General features: G+C 59.6%; 3 protein-coding genes across 4 annotated transcripts in view; 1 reads left to right on the top strand and 2 right to left on the bottom strand.

The window, feature by feature from the left end:
- RPL10A (ribosomal protein L10a) overlaps positions 1-17044 on the top strand; it is a 90682-nt gene that overhangs the window by 27186 nt on the left and 46452 nt on the right. The gene's annotated exons all lie outside the window — the stretch shown is intronic.
- Positions 380-7921, bottom strand: LOC131092984 (inositol 1,4,5-triphosphate receptor associated 1-like). Its single transcript, XM_058039992.1, has 15 exons — positions 7525-7921; positions 6409-6556; positions 5653-5699; positions 5183-5277; positions 4995-5064; positions 4632-4707; positions 4384-4411; positions 3661-3801; positions 3445-3576; positions 2516-2663; positions 1991-2043; positions 1430-1480; positions 1112-1194; positions 930-1037; positions 380-613 (listed from the first exon to the last, which is right to left on the bottom strand). The coding sequence occupies exons 1-15, from the start codon at positions 7919-7921 to the stop codon at positions 454-456; spliced, it is 1737 nt and encodes a 578-aa protein (XP_057895975.1). The 3' UTR covers positions 380-453.
- Positions 13330-16819, bottom strand: FANCE (FA complementation group E). Of its 2 annotated transcripts, none has more exons than XM_058039676.1 (10): positions 16596-16819; positions 15447-16056; positions 15320-15364; positions 14975-15052; positions 14711-14854; positions 14508-14631; positions 13952-14027; positions 13757-13823; positions 13535-13660; positions 13330-13428 (listed from the first exon to the last, which is right to left on the bottom strand). In XM_058039676.1, the coding sequence occupies exons 1-10, from the start codon at positions 16817-16819 to the stop codon at positions 13330-13332; spliced, it is 1593 nt and encodes a 530-aa protein (XP_057895659.1). The 2 variants fall into 2 exon arrangements, with proteins under 2 accessions (XP_057895659.1, XP_057895660.1); XM_058039677.1 differs by having other exon boundaries at positions 14975-15034.

Below are 17044 nucleotides of genomic sequence, written 5' to 3'. Positions count from 1 at the left end.
CTGAAGCAAAGCGGGCTGTCCCCAGCGCAGGGGATGTGTGGGAGCACATCTGCACCCCTGGATGTGCTGAGAGCAGGCAACTCATGGCATCAGTGAGAGCTGCTGCAGCTCCCTGAGCCCTTCATGGATACAGGGATGTGCCATGAACAGGTAACTCATGGCATCAGTGAGAGCTGCTGCAGCTCCCTGAGCCCTTCATGGTTACATGGATGTGCCATGAACAGGCAATTACAGCATCAGTGAGAGCTGCTGCAGCTCCCTGAGCCCTTCATGGTTACACGGAGGTGCCAACCCTACCTTAGATCCTACCACAGCTCCTGCCTCAGATCCTAGCCCCTGCTCCGCCATTACAATTCCCCCGTTTTTCCTCCCATTTTATTATTCTAGGGGTTTGGTGTTTTGGGCCGTGGGGAAGGAGCAGAGATGGCTCTCAGCTCCCCCTCCCTGGTCCAGCTAGGCCTTGGGTGATGCTGCAGGCTGCAGCCTCTGCAGCTCCAGCACACGGACGAGGAGGAGGAAGGCGATGCTCAGCAGAAGCAGCCAGAAGAAAACCCAGTAGTGCTGTGGGAGGAAGAGCCATGGACGCCACAGCTCCTCTGCAGAGCCCTTGGACCTGGGGAGAAGGGGACCAGGGACACTTGTCATCCGTGGGAGAGAGCAAACCCCACCTCCATCCCAGCTGGGCACAAGGAGGATGTTTAACTCAGCCCCAAAACTCCCTGGCAAACCTTTCACAAGCCCAAGTGAACAAGCCTGAGGAGGGCATTGCCAAAACTGAGCCCTGGTGGGGTTGAGCTGAGGCAGCCAAACAACATCCCAGCTTGTCACCCCTAAACCCCCCATCCCCTGCCCAAGTGCTGGCCACCCGGGGAGCACAGAGAGGCCAGCAGCCACGGGGGGATGCTGGGCACACCCAGGGTGCTGCTCACGTCAGCCCAAGCTGCTCTGGCTCCTCGTTCCCTGTGCCGGATCCTCTGCCCTCTGCCACCAGCTTCCCAGTCACGGCGCTGTGCTGGCCCTGTGGCTCCAGCTCACTCCTGGAGGGAGAGGATGGGTCGGTGTTGTGCCACATGGGGACAGCTGGGTCAGCTGTGCCACCCAGAGCAGTTACCTGGGGGTGCTGGGCCAGCGCTGGGCACCCTCTGGCTCCAGGTCACCTGCTGGGGCTGCTCGGCTCTCAGGGCTGGCACCTGGCTGGGCACACAAGGTGGGAGCATCGGTGGGGACCCAGCCCCAGTGACACCCAGGCTGGGGACACACAGCCCCAGTGCCACCCAGGCTGGGGACACAGCTGCTGTCAGAGGGGACACACAGCCCCAGTGACACCCAGGCTGGGGACACAGCTGCTGTCAGAGGGGACACAGAGCCCCAGTGGCACCCAGGCTGGGGACACAGCCCCTCAGGCTGTCCCCACCCCACACATCCTTACCAGGAGCTGCTTGGGGATGACGGCGATGCTGACCCTGCGGCGGGCAGACCCCTGAAACAGAGGGCTGGCATGAGCTCTGCGCGGCTGCTTCTCACCTCCTCCTTCCCCATCACCTCCCCAGCACGGCTAAGGCACACCGTGGGACACTGCCAGCTCCCCCTGGAGCTAAGGGGAAGCTGGAAAGCCAGGGAAGGTCAAAGCCAAGAGGTCTGTGCCTGTCATTAGTGCTGCTGGGGCTGTCTGACCCCCTCCCCTGCCTCTGGATCAGTGTGGGATTCAAGGTGGGGCTAAAGAACAGCCAAAAGCCTGTGACCCTGCAATGGAAGAAGGATCTGCCCAAGATCTCTTGCACAGGCAGCCCTCAGCTTGCTGGACGTCCTGTCTGTCTGCCAACAGCTTCTCTCTGAAGCTGCATTCTGCTTCATCCCAGCAGATCTTCCCTGCAGCAAGCAGCTGGCTGCAGTGGCATTGTTTGGGGACAAGGGGGTGTGTGGGGACAGCCAGCCGAGGGAGGGCAGCAGGGCATGGGAAGGCAGTGACTCCTGAACTGGGACCAGTTACCTGCTGGAAAGTCCTCTTCAGGGGGTGAGGTCTCAGCCGTGGCTCCCCATCATCTGAGAGCAGAGAGAAGCTGCCTTACATCATCCCCCAGCACAGAGATGGGGCTGATGCACAGACAGACAGACAGACAGACAGACACAAAGCTGTCCTGGCCGTGTGCTCTGGGCTTGGCACAGGTGGTGCCCAGGGAAGGGGAGCACAGTGGCACCTGTGGGGTTTGGTGCTCAGGAACAGAGTCCTTTTTGTGCATGGGCCCCCCTGCCCTGCATTCCCAGCTGGGTTATGGCTCTCTGGCCACCAGCACCTGCTGCCACGCTGATCTGCTGTCCCAGTGTCCCCTCACAAGTGTCCCCAGCTGCTCCCTTCGCTGCCCCATCAGCTGCTCCCCCCAGCACTCCTCAGCTCACAGCACCCCTGGCTCTGCAGTGCAGGGTCACACTGCCCCCAGAGAGGGGCTGGGGGCCCAGTGCTGCAGGTTTGCAGTGTGCCAGCCGTGCCCGGCCCCGGGGGCAGGGCCCACCTCACCCTGGCTCTCTGCCAGCTGCCGGTTGCGGGAGTTCTGCTGGATCAGGCGCTTCATCTCCTCCAGCTCCGCGTGCTCCCGCTGCTGGTGCCGCTTCAGGTTCTCCACGTGCTGCACCATCACCTCTGCTGCCCGGCTCATCCTGGCCTCCTGCAGCCAGCCAGGACGGGGGTCAGGGCTCCTGAACCTCCTGAGGAGCCAGCCCTGCCAGTCCCTGGGAGTCCTTCCCATCTCCCCTGTAATCCTCACCATTATCGAAGAAACTTAGGATTACCTGAACCGACGGCCTTCAAAGCGTTAGACAAGAGTTAAAAACCCTCTTAGTTTCTGCTCAAGCCCCCTAAATGCAACTCAAGTGCTTTCATTAAGCTAGGACCTTCCATTTGCTGGACAGATGGGCTTTGATGCCATGACAGCTGCATGCCCTAACCAACAGGGCTCTGCCTAAGGCTCCAGTACACGGGGAGTGCCAGGGAGAGACAGATAGAAAACATTTCCAAATAGAAGGGAGGTTGGAGAACCCGTTTAAGCTGTTTTACAATGTTTAAGGAGTCAGAGAAAGATGCAGAAAGTTCACAAAGTCCCTCTCCCAGCCCAGGGTGAAGGGACTGTCCTGGTGCCCGTGGACATGCAGATTTAGGACAGAAGGAGAATTTTTTTGTCCAGGACAAGAAATTCAGGAGAGATCTAGGGGCACAGAGAGCTGCTTGAAGCCCCACGTGCCCGTGCAAAGCCTTGGCCAAGGTGCATCCCCTTCCCACTCCCAGGGGTGGGTGGATGGATCCCTTGCACCCTGCTAAGCACAAACACGAGGTCCAGACCAGCACCGTGAGGAGGAGGAACAAACCCCAGCAAGGCCAGGGATGAGGCTTCATCATCCCCAAGCCCATCTGCAGCACCTCCATCCCCCCCACGCCGGGCTGTGACACACCTGGTGCACAGCCCCCAGCTTCTCTGCAGCACTGGTCGCCCTCTCCACAGCTGCTGCCAGCACGGCCAGGTTGTGCTGCAGCTGCTCCAGCGTCTCCTTGCAGCCTGCACTGGCACAGGATGGGCCCAGCCTCTGTGGGGGGAAAGGACGGAGCTGCTGGAGCTGCCCCTCTGGGGCTGTGTGGTGTGCCAGCCCCCTGCCCTGGTGCCCTCCTACCTCCAGGGCAGCCCGGCACTGCCCCAGCTCCTCCTGGATGTTTTCCTCCGCTGCGTCCCATGCCCGTCTCTCCACCTGCACCCGCTGCTGCAGGGTGAACACGTCGCAGCGGAAAGCCAGGGCCAGGTGGGCAAAGGCTGCCTGCAGGGTGACAGGTGGGACACGGGGGCAGAAGAAAAGGCACCAGGGCCACGTGCTGCTGTCCCCAAGGCCAGACTGACCTCCCAGGTGTCACCATCAGGGCACTGCTGAGGATGATCAGCACTCGCCTTGCCCCAGCACCCTTAGGCTGCTGCAAGTGGGGACAGACCCCAGGGAGGTGCAGCTGATAATGCCCCCCAGGCAGCTGATAAGGATCCTGAGCCCTCCTGGGCTGGGCAGACGCCAGCCCTGCCCTCCCTGGCTGGGTCCTGGCTGGCGGCTGAGCCTGACTCAGCCCTGGCACTCGCAGGGAAATGATTTTTATTAGCCAGGCTCCCCGGCCAAGGGCGCCCTTCAGCACCGCAGAGCACTCTGTGGGATTGCTGGGCACGCAGAGCACACGCTCATGGAAATGCAGCTGCCTCCAAGTGCCAAAAGCATCTCTGGGAAAGGGTTTGGGAGGTGGCTGCCAGGGCCCTGCGGTGCCTGAGGGAGCAGGGCACAGCCATGGCACAGTGAGCCAGCACGGTGTCCCCGTCCTGGTGTCCTCTTTGCCCACCCAGAGCCCCCAGCCGCCCTCACCTCCAGATCCTGCTCGGTCAGAGCCACCCTGCAGAGAGAGAATTGCTGTCAAGGATGGGGGCTGCAGGCTGAGAATGCCCTTGCCCTGCTCCCAGGGGTGCCAGCCACAACCAGAAGTGGGAAGGCGAGTGCCCATTGTGTGGGCAGCAGCTCTTGAGCAATGGAAAAGGAGGGAAGTCCAATCTCTGAGCCCTGCTGTGCCCTGGGACACCCCTGCCCCGAGGGATGCGGGTGCTCACTGCTCTCACCTGTGCAAGCCGAGCCTGTCCAGCACGGAGAGCTCACTGGGGAGGCTCAGCAGCGGCTCCTCCGGGGCTCCTGCATCTGCAGGAAGGCAGTGGGGCCACAGGAGACACACATGAGGGCTTTCCCTGGGCCTTCCCTCCTCCCTCTGCCCTCCTGTCGTACCAGGGGGTGCTGCCCATGCCTTGGAACCCTCCCAATCCTTCCCCCAGCATCAGGGGGGCTTTGGCTCCCCCCAGGCCATCTCCCCTCGCCCGTGCCCCCACCAGGGGAGATGAATTCCATCAGAACACGTTCCCGTGCTCATCCCCAGCTGCTCCAAACCTCCCACAAAGGGGGCCCAGCTGGGATGTGGGATGGGGACTCACCCTCGCCTCCTTTAGTGCTGTCACTGTGCCCAGGGTGCACAGGCTGCTCCTGCCCGGCCCTGCCCGGCTCCTGAGGGGCACAAAGGGGATGCTGGGGCAAAGCTCTCTGCACAGCGAGGCTGGGGCCTGCCTGAGCCCGAGGAACCAGGCAGGGTCTGTCCCCAGCTGTCCCCTCTCCTCCATCTTACCTGGCTGGTTTGCTCCACGCTCTGCTCGTTCCTGGCCAAATCCAAATCCAAATCCAAATCCCCACCCGGCTGTCCCTGGGCACTGCTCATCCTGCCTGGGGACAGAAAGGGAGCCGGGCAGCAGGGACCCCTCCCCAGCCTGGCACCGCCTCAGGAGAGACCCCCAAAACTGCCAGTGGCACTTCTGCAGCCTGCAGGCTCCCAGGGCACTGCCAGATACCCCCCAAAATGTCCCTGTGGGATTCAGGGAGCTGGAGCCAAGCTGGGCCAGGGCAGGGGGAGGAGGGCAATGGATGCGGTGCAGAGGGTGGGGTACGGCTGGTGAGGCAAACCCAGGGGATGGGGATGGGCTCGGGGTCCCAGCGGGCTGCAGGCAGGTGCTGCCAGGCCAGGGAACCCTCCTCCTGCTGCTGCTGCTGCTGGTGCAAACCCCACCCTTGTGAGCCCATCCCCACCCGGGCTGCCCTTACCTTCATCCGGAGCCGGGGGGAGCCCGGGGCGCTCTGCCTGCTGCTCCCTGCGGAGGGAATCCCGGCTAAACCCTGGAGAAACTCAGGAGGCGTCGGCAGCATCCCACCCCCCGCGCCCCCCCCTGGGGCTGCTCCGGACCTGGCTCCTTCCCGAGCATCCTCCACTGCCCACAATGAGTCACCGACAGCCGCTGCCGTACTCAGCAGCCACTGCCGTACTCAGCACGGCTTTTTGCCTTTTTTTTTTTTTTTTTTTTGCTCCAGCTGCCAAGGGGACCTCGCTGCGAGCCGGCCCCTTCCAGCACCACAACAAACACAGCCAGAGCCAGGGCAGGCACCACCTGACAGCACCCCATGGGCATGGCAGGCACCCCTACAAGCGCACTGCGACAGGTTTATCACCCCAAAACCCTGTCCTGGGTGCCAGGAGGTCTGGCAGCTCTGCAGCAACCCGGCTCAGTGATGCTGAGGCCATCAGGGAGGGCAGGGCACAGGGGTTGCTGAGCAAAGAGCCCTCTGGAGCCCAGCACCAACTGGGAGAGGGCTTGAGCCCCAACTGGGAGAGGGCTTGAGCCCCCAGACTTCTCCCCCGGCTCTGGAAAAGGCTGCAGCAGAGCTTCTCCCTCTCCTCCTGGCGAGCCTGAGAGCAGGAGAAGGAGCCGCCGTGCCACAACGATGCTCGGTGCCCCTTGCCTGGCACTGCCATCGCTGTGCCGTCCTCGCCACCGTCTCCGGGGCAGTTTTTAGCGCACGTACCTGCGCGGCGAGGGGCTGGGCCGGCCGCTCGCCCGGTGCCGCTGCCGCCGCCGGCGCCCCGGGGCCGGTCCCGGTCCCTCCTCCTCCTCCTCCTCCTGTCCCGCCGAGCTCCCTCCGAGCGGCTTCATCGGGCTCCAGGAGAGCTCACCTGTGGTGGGAGACCCGCATTAGCCCCGCGCAGACGGAGAACGCCGCTGAATGTTGTATTTTTAAAGCGTTTTCTCATCCGAGCTCCTCTGCTTGACTGGGAGAAGAGGTGGGGAGGGCGGCTGGGATCTTGGAGGGGGCTGGAGGGGTTTGGGAGGGTAAGGAGCGAGGAGAAGGAGAAATTCAGTTCAATACAAGAGGGGGGACTGCCCTGCTTGCCAGCCCCATTTCTTTTCCCCAAGGAAATCCTCATTTTGGGGTTTGTGGTGTGGGTCAGGTTCATGGGGGAAATGGATTTGCAGCAAGCCCTGCTCTCCAGGCTGCAGACATGAGAATCTGACTGTCCCTGACAGCCCCTGAGCTCCCCGAGAGACAGATATAAAACATTTCCAAACCTAAGGGAGCTTGGAGAACCCATCTAAGCTGTTTTACAGTGTTTAAAGAGTCAAAGAAGAACGTAGAAAGTTCACAAAATCCCTCTCCCAGCCCAGGATGAAGGGACTGTCCCGGTGCCCATGGACATGCAGATTTAGGACAGAAGGAGAATTTTGTGTCCAGGACAATAAATTCGGGAGAGATCAAGGGGGACAGAGAGCTGCTTCAAGTGCGTGTCCAAAGCCTCGGCCCAGCTCAGCATCACCCGGTGCCCGCTCGGCTCTGGTGAAGGTGTAAAAAGCAGCGCTTGGCACCTTTCAGAGCCGGCCCGTTTCACACCTGTACAGCGGGAATTATCGCTGATAACTGCACCCAGGGGCTCGGGGTGGGATCACCCAAACTCATCGCACCGGAGCGCTCCGGAGGGCCGGTCCCGGCTGCAGAGCGCTCAATCCATCACAGCTGCGGCAGCGCCTGCCGGCCGCGGCTCCCCACAGACACCCGCTCTTATCTCTGTGTTCCAGATGGAAACGATACGAGCGGACACCCGCTCCTTATCTGTGCGTTCCAGATGGCAAAGATAACGAGACGCACGGCTGGTGCAGCACCAGGAGCCCCCCGAGAAGCCGGGGCGGGCTCTCCCTCGGCCCGAACGCTCCCGGGACACCGTTACCTGCCTGAGCTCCTCCCGAGCGGCGCGGGGAGATGCTGGTGCTCGGCCCTGTCGGTGCTGCGGGGCTCCCGCGGGGCAGAGCAGCCGCATCTGCGGCGCTCGCAGCGGCCGGGGCCGAGCCCGAGCGCAGAAGGCCTTTAAAGGAGATGCATGAGAGCGCCGGGAGCTCCCCGCGCCGGCCGGGGCGGGCGGCGGCGGCCGCAGGTGGCCGGGGAAGCGCTGCCAGGTCCCGCACCCGCCCCGGGAGGCGACGGAGCCGGGGGAGAGCGGGAGCGATCCCCGCTGTGACACTGTGACCGCGGAGCCGAGCCCCAGCATCCCCCTGGCAGCAGGGTCGGGTGGGGATCCCCTGGGCTGTCATGGGGGGCTCAGCACCAGAATAAACCAGAACGGCTGCTGAGGAGCCCCTGCAGGCAGCAGGGTCAGCTGGGGATCCCCTGGGCTGTCATGGGGGGCTCAGCACCAGAATAACCCGGGATGGCTGATGAGGAGCCCCTGCAGGCAGCCAGGACAGCTGGGGATCCCCTGTGCTGTCATGAATAACCCGGGATGGCTGCTGAGGAGCCCCTGCAGCTCCCGGCTCGGTGATGCTGCCCAGGACCCCCGATCCTCCCGCCCCTCTCAGCAGCTCCACCATCCCCCCCTGCCCCAGCCCCTTTGCTCGGATCCTAAAGCCGCTTTCTGTCCTCCCCTAATGAGCTTACAGCGGCTCGGGCTCCACCTTCAGCAGCTGCTGCTGCCCCCCCATGCCCAGGGACCCCTCACTTTGGGGGCTGCAGACCCTCCAGCCCTGCAAACAGCATCTCCAGTGCCCGAAAGGCTGTGCCCAGGCTGTGCCAGAGCGAGGGCAGCGCCAGGGGTGACAAACCGGGGGGAGTGGAGGTGGGAGACCCTCGCAGAGAACCCCAGCTTCCCCCCCAGCTGGCACGTCAGTGCCCTCTGCCCGGTGTCCTGGCATCCCAGGGCTGCTCCGTGGGACACACAGACACAAGGACACAGCCCAGGGTCCCTGATGTCCCCTCTGTCTCCTCCCACAGCCAGGAGGGCAATGCCCCTGTTCACACCCGCCCCTGTTCACACCCGCCCCTGTTCACAACCACCCCGTTCAGAGAGCCTCTCTACAAGCATTTACTAAAAACATTTACTAAGCATTTACTAAAAGCACGCAGCGGGTTTTAGGCATTCCTATTTTGAAGCTAAAGCGTGGGTGCAATGCGGGAATGGCAGGGCCCCAGGGCAGGATGGCACAGACCTGTTCGGAGAGCCGGCAGGGGCATCTGCGGCCCCGGGGGTGGGTGGCACCATGGGCTGCACCTCTGTCCCCTGTCCCCTTCCAGCCGGGTCCCCTCGGACCGCCCGGGGCACCTGGAGCCGAGCTGGGCTCAGATCTCAGCGCGCTCATCTGGATTATTCACTGCGGGGAAGGAAAGCTGCTCAGCCCGACACTGATGCAGCAATCGGGATTCACAGCCCTGTGCAGGGGCACAACCACCCAGCCCTCCTCAAATCCACCTTTCTGTGGCGTCCCTGCCTGACAGCGACCTGGCAGCCACCAAGAGAGAGAGAACACAATTCTTGTCTTATGGTTAAAGGTTTGTAGTCAAAAAAAATCCCCCCAAACACCAAAAAGACAAAGAGGAAAATTGCTCTTTTTATTCAGATAAAAAAGTAATAAATAATATTCAGATAATTCAGATATAAATATATATCTGAATTACCTGAATATAATTTATTATATATATAATAAATATATAATATATAATAAATAAATATTATTTATTATGTATAAATATAATTCAGATAAAAATTAAAATTTATTATATAAAGATAAATTTATTATTTATTCAGATAAAAATAATAAATAATATTCCGATAATTCAGATATAAATACATATCGGAATATTATTATTTATTATATAATAAATAAATATTATTAATTATGTATAGATATAATTCAGATAAAATTAAAAATTATTATTATGTAGAAATAAATTATTATTTATTATATATAAATATAATTATTATTTAATATATATATAAATATAATTCAGATTAAAATAATAAATAAATAAATAAATAAATAAATAAATAAATAAATAAATAAATAAATAAATGTTGCCGAGCGTCCCCCAGAGGAGTTCAGCCTCACATTTGGGTGTCAGAGCCCCCAGGTTTGCAGGCAGAACTGCATCAGCACTTTGGGGATTACACAGGAGATTACCAGACTGAGCAAAAACCTGGAGCTCCTGTTTGGAGAGGGGCAGCTCCTTGGGGGATGGATTTTCAGGAAATTGTTTTGAAATTGTTTTTTGATTTTTTTAAAAAAATTATTTTCAGGCCATTTTCAGGAATCATCTTGTCATGAAACTGGTTCAAAAATCCCTGTGCAGGGTGTGGAAGCAGCACAGCGGACAGACGACCCATGCAACTGAATTTCCTTCAAAAAAACCCAAGAACTACGAGACCAAAAAGGGAATTCCCCTCTGCAATGTGAAGTAAAAATCTACAAACAGAAGAGGAAGCAGGTAAGGAGCCACTGCCCATTAGCACAAGTAAACTGGATGAAAATCACAGACTATGTGCTACCTCCAGCTAGGAAAGGTCTCAAACAAAGCTTCAGACCAGTCCCTTCCCCAGCACTGCTCCCGAATCGGGACAAGGACAGAGCCGGTCCCGGCACCCCCTGGCCGAGGTTCTGCTGATCGGTAAAATCTGACTGATGTTCTGTGCTGCATCCGCCCCCCTGCGCCGTTCAGGATGGATTCTAAAGTTCTTGAAAGGGTCAAGAGGACTCAAAAGTGAAGATTTCTGTGCTGCCAACCTCCTTCGTCTGTGGCTGTGCGGGCGGGCAGTGAGACAAAGTAGTCCCACTCGGGGCTGGGAGCGCGGAAGGCGAAAACGCGGAGGGATATCAGGTATCGCGCTGCGGAGGGATCTGTCGGTGTCCGGCTCCCCAAGTTCCGGCAGAGGGAGAAACGCGGAAGGATACATGCAAGCCGATGCAGTTTTCGCCTGCTGCGGTGCCGTGTATAGACCCGGTGGTGGCGGAAGCGGCGGGACAGGGCACGGGGATGCCGGCTGTGGCCGGACAGCGGCACGCAGCGGCTCGGAACCGGCACCGGGCTGCACCAAAGCTGCGGCGGAGCCGTGGGGATAGAACTGCGCATGCGTGCGGCTGATCCCGGAAGCAGCGCTGTGGTTGGATGAGGCGGCGCGGAGTCATATTGCTGGCGCCGGGTTGTAGCAACTGCGCATGCGTAGGCGGCGTCTCCAGGGCAACGCGGGAAGCCATCATGGCGGGCGGGAGCGGGGGAGAGGTGCCGGGTTGTAGCAACTGCGCATGCGTAGGTGGCGTCTCCAGGGCAACGCGGGAAGCCATCATGGCGGGCGGGAGCGGGGCGGAGGTGCGGGAACGGGAACGGGAACGGGGCCGCGGCTGCAAAAGGGAGCGGCGGCACGGCCGTGGCTGCAGGAGGCGGCGGAACCGCGCCACCCAGCAGCTCTGAAGCGAGAGGCTGCCGGGGGGAAGGCGCGGCTCGGCCCGCCATGCAGCGGCGGCAGCACCCACGGGCGGCGGCGGGGAACTATACTAAAAGAGCAAGGAGACATTAGAAAGCTGGAAAGGAATGAATAATAAAAACCTGGGACTGCTCACAGCCCCGACACGGGGATACATGATTGGTCATCGAGTAGAAGCAACGCACAGGAGACCGATCCAAGATGCCCTGGTTGCTAAACCATCTCCAGCCAGCAGATCGTTATTGGTTCCATTTTTGTTCTGAGGCTTCTCAGGAGAAAAATCCCAGCAAAAGGATTTTCATCAAACACGTCAGTGCCAGGTGATGGCACAGGCAGCATCAGCTGACCGAGGTCACTGTGCCACCCCTGCCAGCCCAGGGGTCACAGCAAGAAGGAGAGGGTTCACCCTGCCGTCACCCTGTAATACAGAGCACCACAGAGCTTTTGGTTGGTTTGTCACTGGGCAAAGGCAAAACCAGGGCCAGGAAGGCTCTTGCCACAAGAGGTCACCTCGATGTGACCAACAGCCACAGCCAGGCAGAGCACTGGGGACAGTGACACCGAGGCCACTTGGTAGAAGCTCTGCAGGGAAACTGCAAAGATCAGAGCCTGCTGCCTAATAAAGCCAGAAGAGCAGGCTCAGACCTTTGATGATCATGGCACAATTTCTATTTATGTCGTATTTTGGGCAGCCCTACAATAGCTTCACTTCACTCAGCCACTAACTCAGTGGAATGCAAACACATCAACAATCTGGCTCCCTGGAGGTTTCCATCCTCCAGCTAATGCGGATTTTGAAGCCTCACCAGTCCACTGCCAACCAAAAATAGCTTAAGAGATTCTTATGTAAAGAAACCTGGCTCTCAGCCTTAAGAGTGTCACCTAATGCTTCAGAGTTTCCTTCCTCTGCCTGGCATCTGAACATTATTGAGCAAACCTGGAGCAGTCACAAGTCACACATGCACGTTCTAATTCTCCTTCTCCCTTTGGAGATGTTTATGGATTTTTAAATAGCTCCTGAAATATGCAATGCTTCAAAACCTCCACTGAAACCCCAGCTCTACCTGCCTGAGTCCTCTGTCCCAACCTTTTCTTCCCAGTTCTCAGACCAGGAGGTGCCTGGGTGAGGTTTCCAGTAGGTACTTTCAAGAATACAGGATAGAACTTTGAGCAGTCATGCCACACAAGCACTATTAGGGCCACGAGCAGTGTCATCATCACCAGAAATGTGTCATACACAGCAGGGCCCCTCACAGGCCAGGCAAACAGGAAAGAAAGGTGGATTTAAAGCAGAACACTCAAATTTCCCAGCTAAATTGTGCTGGAATTCAGCTAAATGCTGCTCTCCTGCACCCAGAGATCTGTGAATCCCAGCAGATCAGATACACAAAGCAGCAGCCCAGCCTGCACCACTGCTTGGCCATGGGGAGGAACGTGGACGTGCACAGATTTTGTGCCTTGGAATGAGCTGAGGCACTTCACTTCAAGACAGTGAAGTAAATCCAGAATTATCAACTCCATACAGCCTCAAATCAATGTCTGTCCTGGCCCAGTGATGGGTTTTGGGCAGTAAGCAGTCAGGTGCTGGAAGCTCTCCATGGGCTGTGTCCTGCCCCCAGCACAGGGGGGCCAGGTCACCTTGCAGAGTGTGGCAGGAGAACACACACAGAAACACCTGGAAACACACGAGTTGTTCATGGGAACACAGGGATTGTTCAACCAAGACCCCTCAGAGCCCCAGGAGCGAGGGGGGCTGGGATGGCCCTGCCCAGCAGGAGCCCCCTCAGCACCTCCAGGTGCTGCCCGGGGGCTCTGTGGGGAGCAGAGCCACTCACAGGGTCCCATTGGGCAGGGAGGATCCAGCGAGGGTGGCTGTGGGGAGCAGAGCCCACTCACAGGGTCCCACTGGGCAGGGAGGATCCAGTGAGGGTGGCTGTGGGGAGCAGAGCCCACTCACAGGGTCCACCTGGGCAGGGAGGACCCAGCGAGGGTGGCTGTGGCTGCTGCTGTGTCCTCCACACGAGGAAGCTGCCCCCTCACGATTCCTTTGGGTGGTCACCTGAGGAAAGGCAGAAATCAAGAGGAGGAAATCCACTGCCATCCCCAGCTCTGCACAGCCCTGGCACGGCAGGGGTGGCACCTTCTGCTTCCCCACCCTGGGGCAGCCCAGGGTGCAGAGGCTGCCGTGACAGGGACCTGTCCCCAGCTCACCTGGCCCCTTCCAACACAGCCTGCAGGGATTTCTTCAGCACTGCAGTGCTCCGGTCCAGGACAGCAGCCAGGCTGCTCCTGTGAGCTGGGCTCACCTGGGGTGGAGGCAGCAGCAGCTCAGGGCCCTGCCTTGCCAGGAGCTCACCTGGGAGCTCTGGGCTGGGCCCCAGGAGCTGCAGGAACAGCCCTGGCTGGGCTCACCTGGCTCTGGTACACCGTGAGCACGGCTGTCACCAGCCTGGCGAAGTTCAGGGACGTGGCAAAGGCTGGAGCCTGCTGGCACAGAGTCAGGACCAGCAGATCCAGGAGCTCGGGGGGCAGCACCTCCTAGGAAAGGCCCAGGGGCAGGTAAGGGGAGCGGGTCCTTGCTCCAGCACTGCTGGAGTCCCCGAGAACACCCGTGGGACAAGGTGGGCTCCTCACCTGCCGCCCCAGCACGGCCTGCAGGACTGGCAGGAGCTTCTCTGACAAAGGCACCTCCAGGACTTGGCTGCAAGGACAGTGAAGAGGAAAGGTGCTGCTCTGTGACCCTGCTGGTGCCTCCAGATGGCTGGAGCCATCCAGGTAGGCTGGAGAGAGAGGCCAAAGCAGAGCTGCCAGCCCTGTGACAGCCCTCACCTCAGCACCAGCTGCACAGAGTGGGGCTCCAGGCACTCCTCCACCAGCTCACACAGCAGCTTGGTCTGCTCAGCACCTGAAAAGCAGCAGGGGAGAGCCTCCAGAGGCTGCCAAATCCATGGGGATGTGCCTGGCCCTTCCTGGCACCCCTTCACAGGAGCATGTGCCAGACAGGACAGACAGACACCATCCAGTGCCCCCTCCTACTGCTGAGGATAATCCTGCTTCCCTTGCCCAGCTGCAGGAAGGGTTTGAACAGCTCCAGTCTCTGGGAAAAGGGGACACTGAGGCAGGGGTTCCCTCTCCTCACAGCAGCACAGGGGCAGCTCTGCCCTGAGCATCAGGAGCTGCCAGGAGGCCTCCAATCATGGAGGGATGGGAACTGCCCTTTGGGGAAAAAATAAGCCAGAAGCCAGCCTCGCCAGCCCTCCCCTCCATCCGTAAACCCATCTCCCATCCCAACCCCCAAGTGTTCACCAACCACAGGCCTCCGTGGTCCCTGACATGTGACAAATGCCACCTCCAAACAGCCACAGCTCCCAGCAGCCCTGCACACCTTCCCCTGGCCCCTGCAGCACTGCAGCCACCAGCACATGGCACAGGGCATGGGAATACTTGGAGCAGAACGACGTCAGGGCAGCCATGAGGTGTCGGGAGGGCGGCTGGGTGAGGGCCAGCACCTGGGGACACAAAGGGCAGGAGGTGGGGACAGTGCAGAGGGGAGTGGGGAGCAGGAATCTCCACTGCCAGGGCACGTACCCGCCTGAGGAAGAGCTGCTGGGCCAGGATGGCCGCGCTGGTGTGGCTGAGGGCAGGGCTCAGAGGCAGCAGCCAGCTGCAGAAACGCACCAGGGAGGGCTCAGGGCACGTGGAGAGCTGCAGGAAGGAGCACAGCCCCTCGAGCTGCGGTGGCACAGGGGGGCATTAGAAGGAGCACAGCCCCTCGAGCTGCGGTGGCACAGGGGGGCATTAGGGACAGCTGCAGGACCCCGCAGCAGCTGCAGCAGGGGTGCTGGGGCTCACCTGGCTGGGGGTGCAGGTGTTCAGGATGCTCAGCTTGGAAGGGGGGTGCAGCTCAGAGTGCTGGAGAGAAACACTGTCCTGAGCAAAGCACCAAACAAACCAAAATAGAAAATACAGCTCCAGGGCTTCTCCCTTCCCCTGTGTCTGTCAGCACTGAGCCCACGGGCAGCCCCTCACACCTGCAGGGTGCAGGCAGGTGTTGGTATCCCAAGCCCAGAGGAGGTGCCAACAGGGCTTTTTATCCCCATCTGTGAAATCCAGCTCCTTCTCCACCTCCTCCTGAGGCCCTGGCACCAGCCTGTTCAGAGCATCAGCTCCAGGAGAGGGACAGAAGCAACCACTTACACTGGACTCCTGCAGCAGCAGCATCTTCAGCCCCTGTCCGTGCACCTGAGGGAAATGAGATGAAGGAATGGGAACCAGGCAGTAAAGGCTCCCTGGCTGGGAGGGGACAGCAAACCCTCCCCAGTACCTGGACAAAGGACTGGACCTCTGCTGCCAGCTCTGTCTGGGAAATCCTCCTGGGCTCCCCAGCTGCATCCTGCTGGGAGCTGTCCTGGGCAGCTTTCTCTGTGGCCTGAACAGATGCATCCCCTGCAGGCTCCTCAGGCACCTCCTCTTCCATCTCTGCCACATCTCCACACTCCTGGGGCTCAAATGCCACCTCCTCCAGCAACCTCTTCCCCTCTCTCTCACTGTCCACCTCCAGGCTCTCCTCTGACACTTCCATACGCTCCCCACCTTGAGGCACAGAGTCAGGGGCACCAGCCTGCTTGCTGAAGCACCAGCTCAATTTTCCTTGTCTCTCTGGTTTCTTCTGGGCAATTTTCTGGCACAGGCCCTTGAGCTGCTGCTGGCACCCAGCAGACAGGGCAGTGGGATGTGGGGAGCTCTCCTGTGCGCTTGGTCCCTGCTGGAGCAGTTTCCCCAGTGCCTGCACCCAGGGATCCACACGGGAATCCTGCTCCAAGGCCTGGAGCAGCTGGTGAAGGCAGTCCCGTGGCACTGCATCCCGCACCACCAGCAGCAGGGAGAAGAGGTTCCTCTGGCACAGAACAGGCAGCAGCAGCAGCCGTGGCTTGCTGGAAAAGGAGAGGTGAGAGTGGTCAGAGCAAATCCCCTGTCCTGAACCCAACCCACCCCGTGGAGCAGAGTCCCACAGCACCAGGGAGCAAGAGAAGGCACCTGATGCTTTTGCAGACACAAGCTGGGACACCGGTGGGTCACTGCTATGATCCCAGCTTCATGTAGGGGCCAGTGCACCAGGGAAAGTGGATTTTTATGAAGATTGAGGGCCATCGGTTGTTTCTGTGGATTTTTATGAAGATTGAGGGCCATCAGTTGTTTCTGTGGATTTTTATGAAGATTGAGGGCCATGGGTTGTTTCTGTGGATTTTTATGAAGACTGAGGGCCACTGGTTGTTTCTGTATGCAGCTATGAGGATGGTGAGAATGGATAGGGCGAATGATCCTAAGCAGGCTTTGATGAGGCTGGAACGGGGTGGGTAGTGGCAGTTTGGGTTGCTATTAGTTGTAGGTTGTGCACCTGACACCCAGAATCGTGCACCCCACACCCAAAACTCCCGCAGAACACCGAATTTCAGAAATGCATCCAACTCACACGGCCAGGGTGTCCTCCGACCCCTCCAGCGAGGGCTCCTCGGCGCACAGGGCCGCGGTGAGAGCCGGCCAGGGGAACGGCAGCCCCGCTCCGTGCCGGGGCCCGCCCCGCTGCAGCGCCCGCAGCGCGGCCACGGCCCCCGCGGGGCCGGAGCACAGCGAGAGCAGCAGGAGGCGGCACGGCCGGGGACAGCGCCGCAGCCAGGCCGGGCACCGCGGCTCCATCGCTGCGGCCGGGGCTGCACCGCGCCTGCGGGACACGGGGGCACCGGGCACGGTCACACACACGGGGACAGCCGGACAACGGACACAGCCGGACAACGGACACAGCCGGACACGGGGGACAAACAAAGGGAGCAGCCACACACGGGTCACCCCTCCTCCCAGAAGGCACCCCCACCCCATTAATCCCTGCCCTTAGCCTAATGGGAACAACGAGCCCCATAATGC

This window comes from Melospiza georgiana, chromosome 23 (assembly GCF_028018845.1).
Source record: "Melospiza georgiana isolate bMelGeo1 chromosome 23, bMelGeo1.pri, whole genome shotgun sequence".
Lineage (NCBI taxonomy): Eukaryota > Metazoa > Chordata > Aves > Passeriformes > Passerellidae > Melospiza > Melospiza georgiana.
The sequence above is the reverse complement of the archived record's forward strand: the minus strand, read 5'-3'. Positions and strand labels throughout refer to the sequence as shown.

Excerpts from the sequence above, each read along its gene's own strand:
- LOC131092984 (XM_058039992.1), bottom strand. The coding sequence starts at position 7,921 with ATGCTGGGGCTCGGCTCCGCGGTCACAGTGTCACAGCGGGGATCGCTC. Across the intron at positions 3,577-3,660 it reads AGTGCCGGGCTGCCCTGGAG|AGGCTGGGCCCATCCTGTGC; the intron begins GTAGGAGGGCAC and ends TTCCCCCCACAG. Across the intron at positions 2,044-2,515 it reads GCAGCTGGCAGAGAGCCAGG|ATGATGGGGAGCCACGGCTG; the intron begins GTGAGGTGGGCC and ends CTCTGCTCTCAG.
- FANCE (XM_058039676.1), bottom strand. The coding sequence starts at position 16,819 with ATGGAGCCGCGGTGCCCGGCCTGGCTGCGGCGCTGTCCCCGGCCGTGC. Across the intron at positions 16,057-16,595 it reads TCGGAGGACACCCTGGCCGT|CAAGCCACGGCTGCTGCTGC; the intron begins GTGAGTTGGATG and ends CTCCTTTTCCAG. Across the intron at positions 13,661-13,756 it reads AGGCCGTGCTGGGGCGGCAG|GAGGTGCTGCCCCCCGAGCT; the intron begins GTGAGGAGCCCA and ends GGCCTTTCCTAG.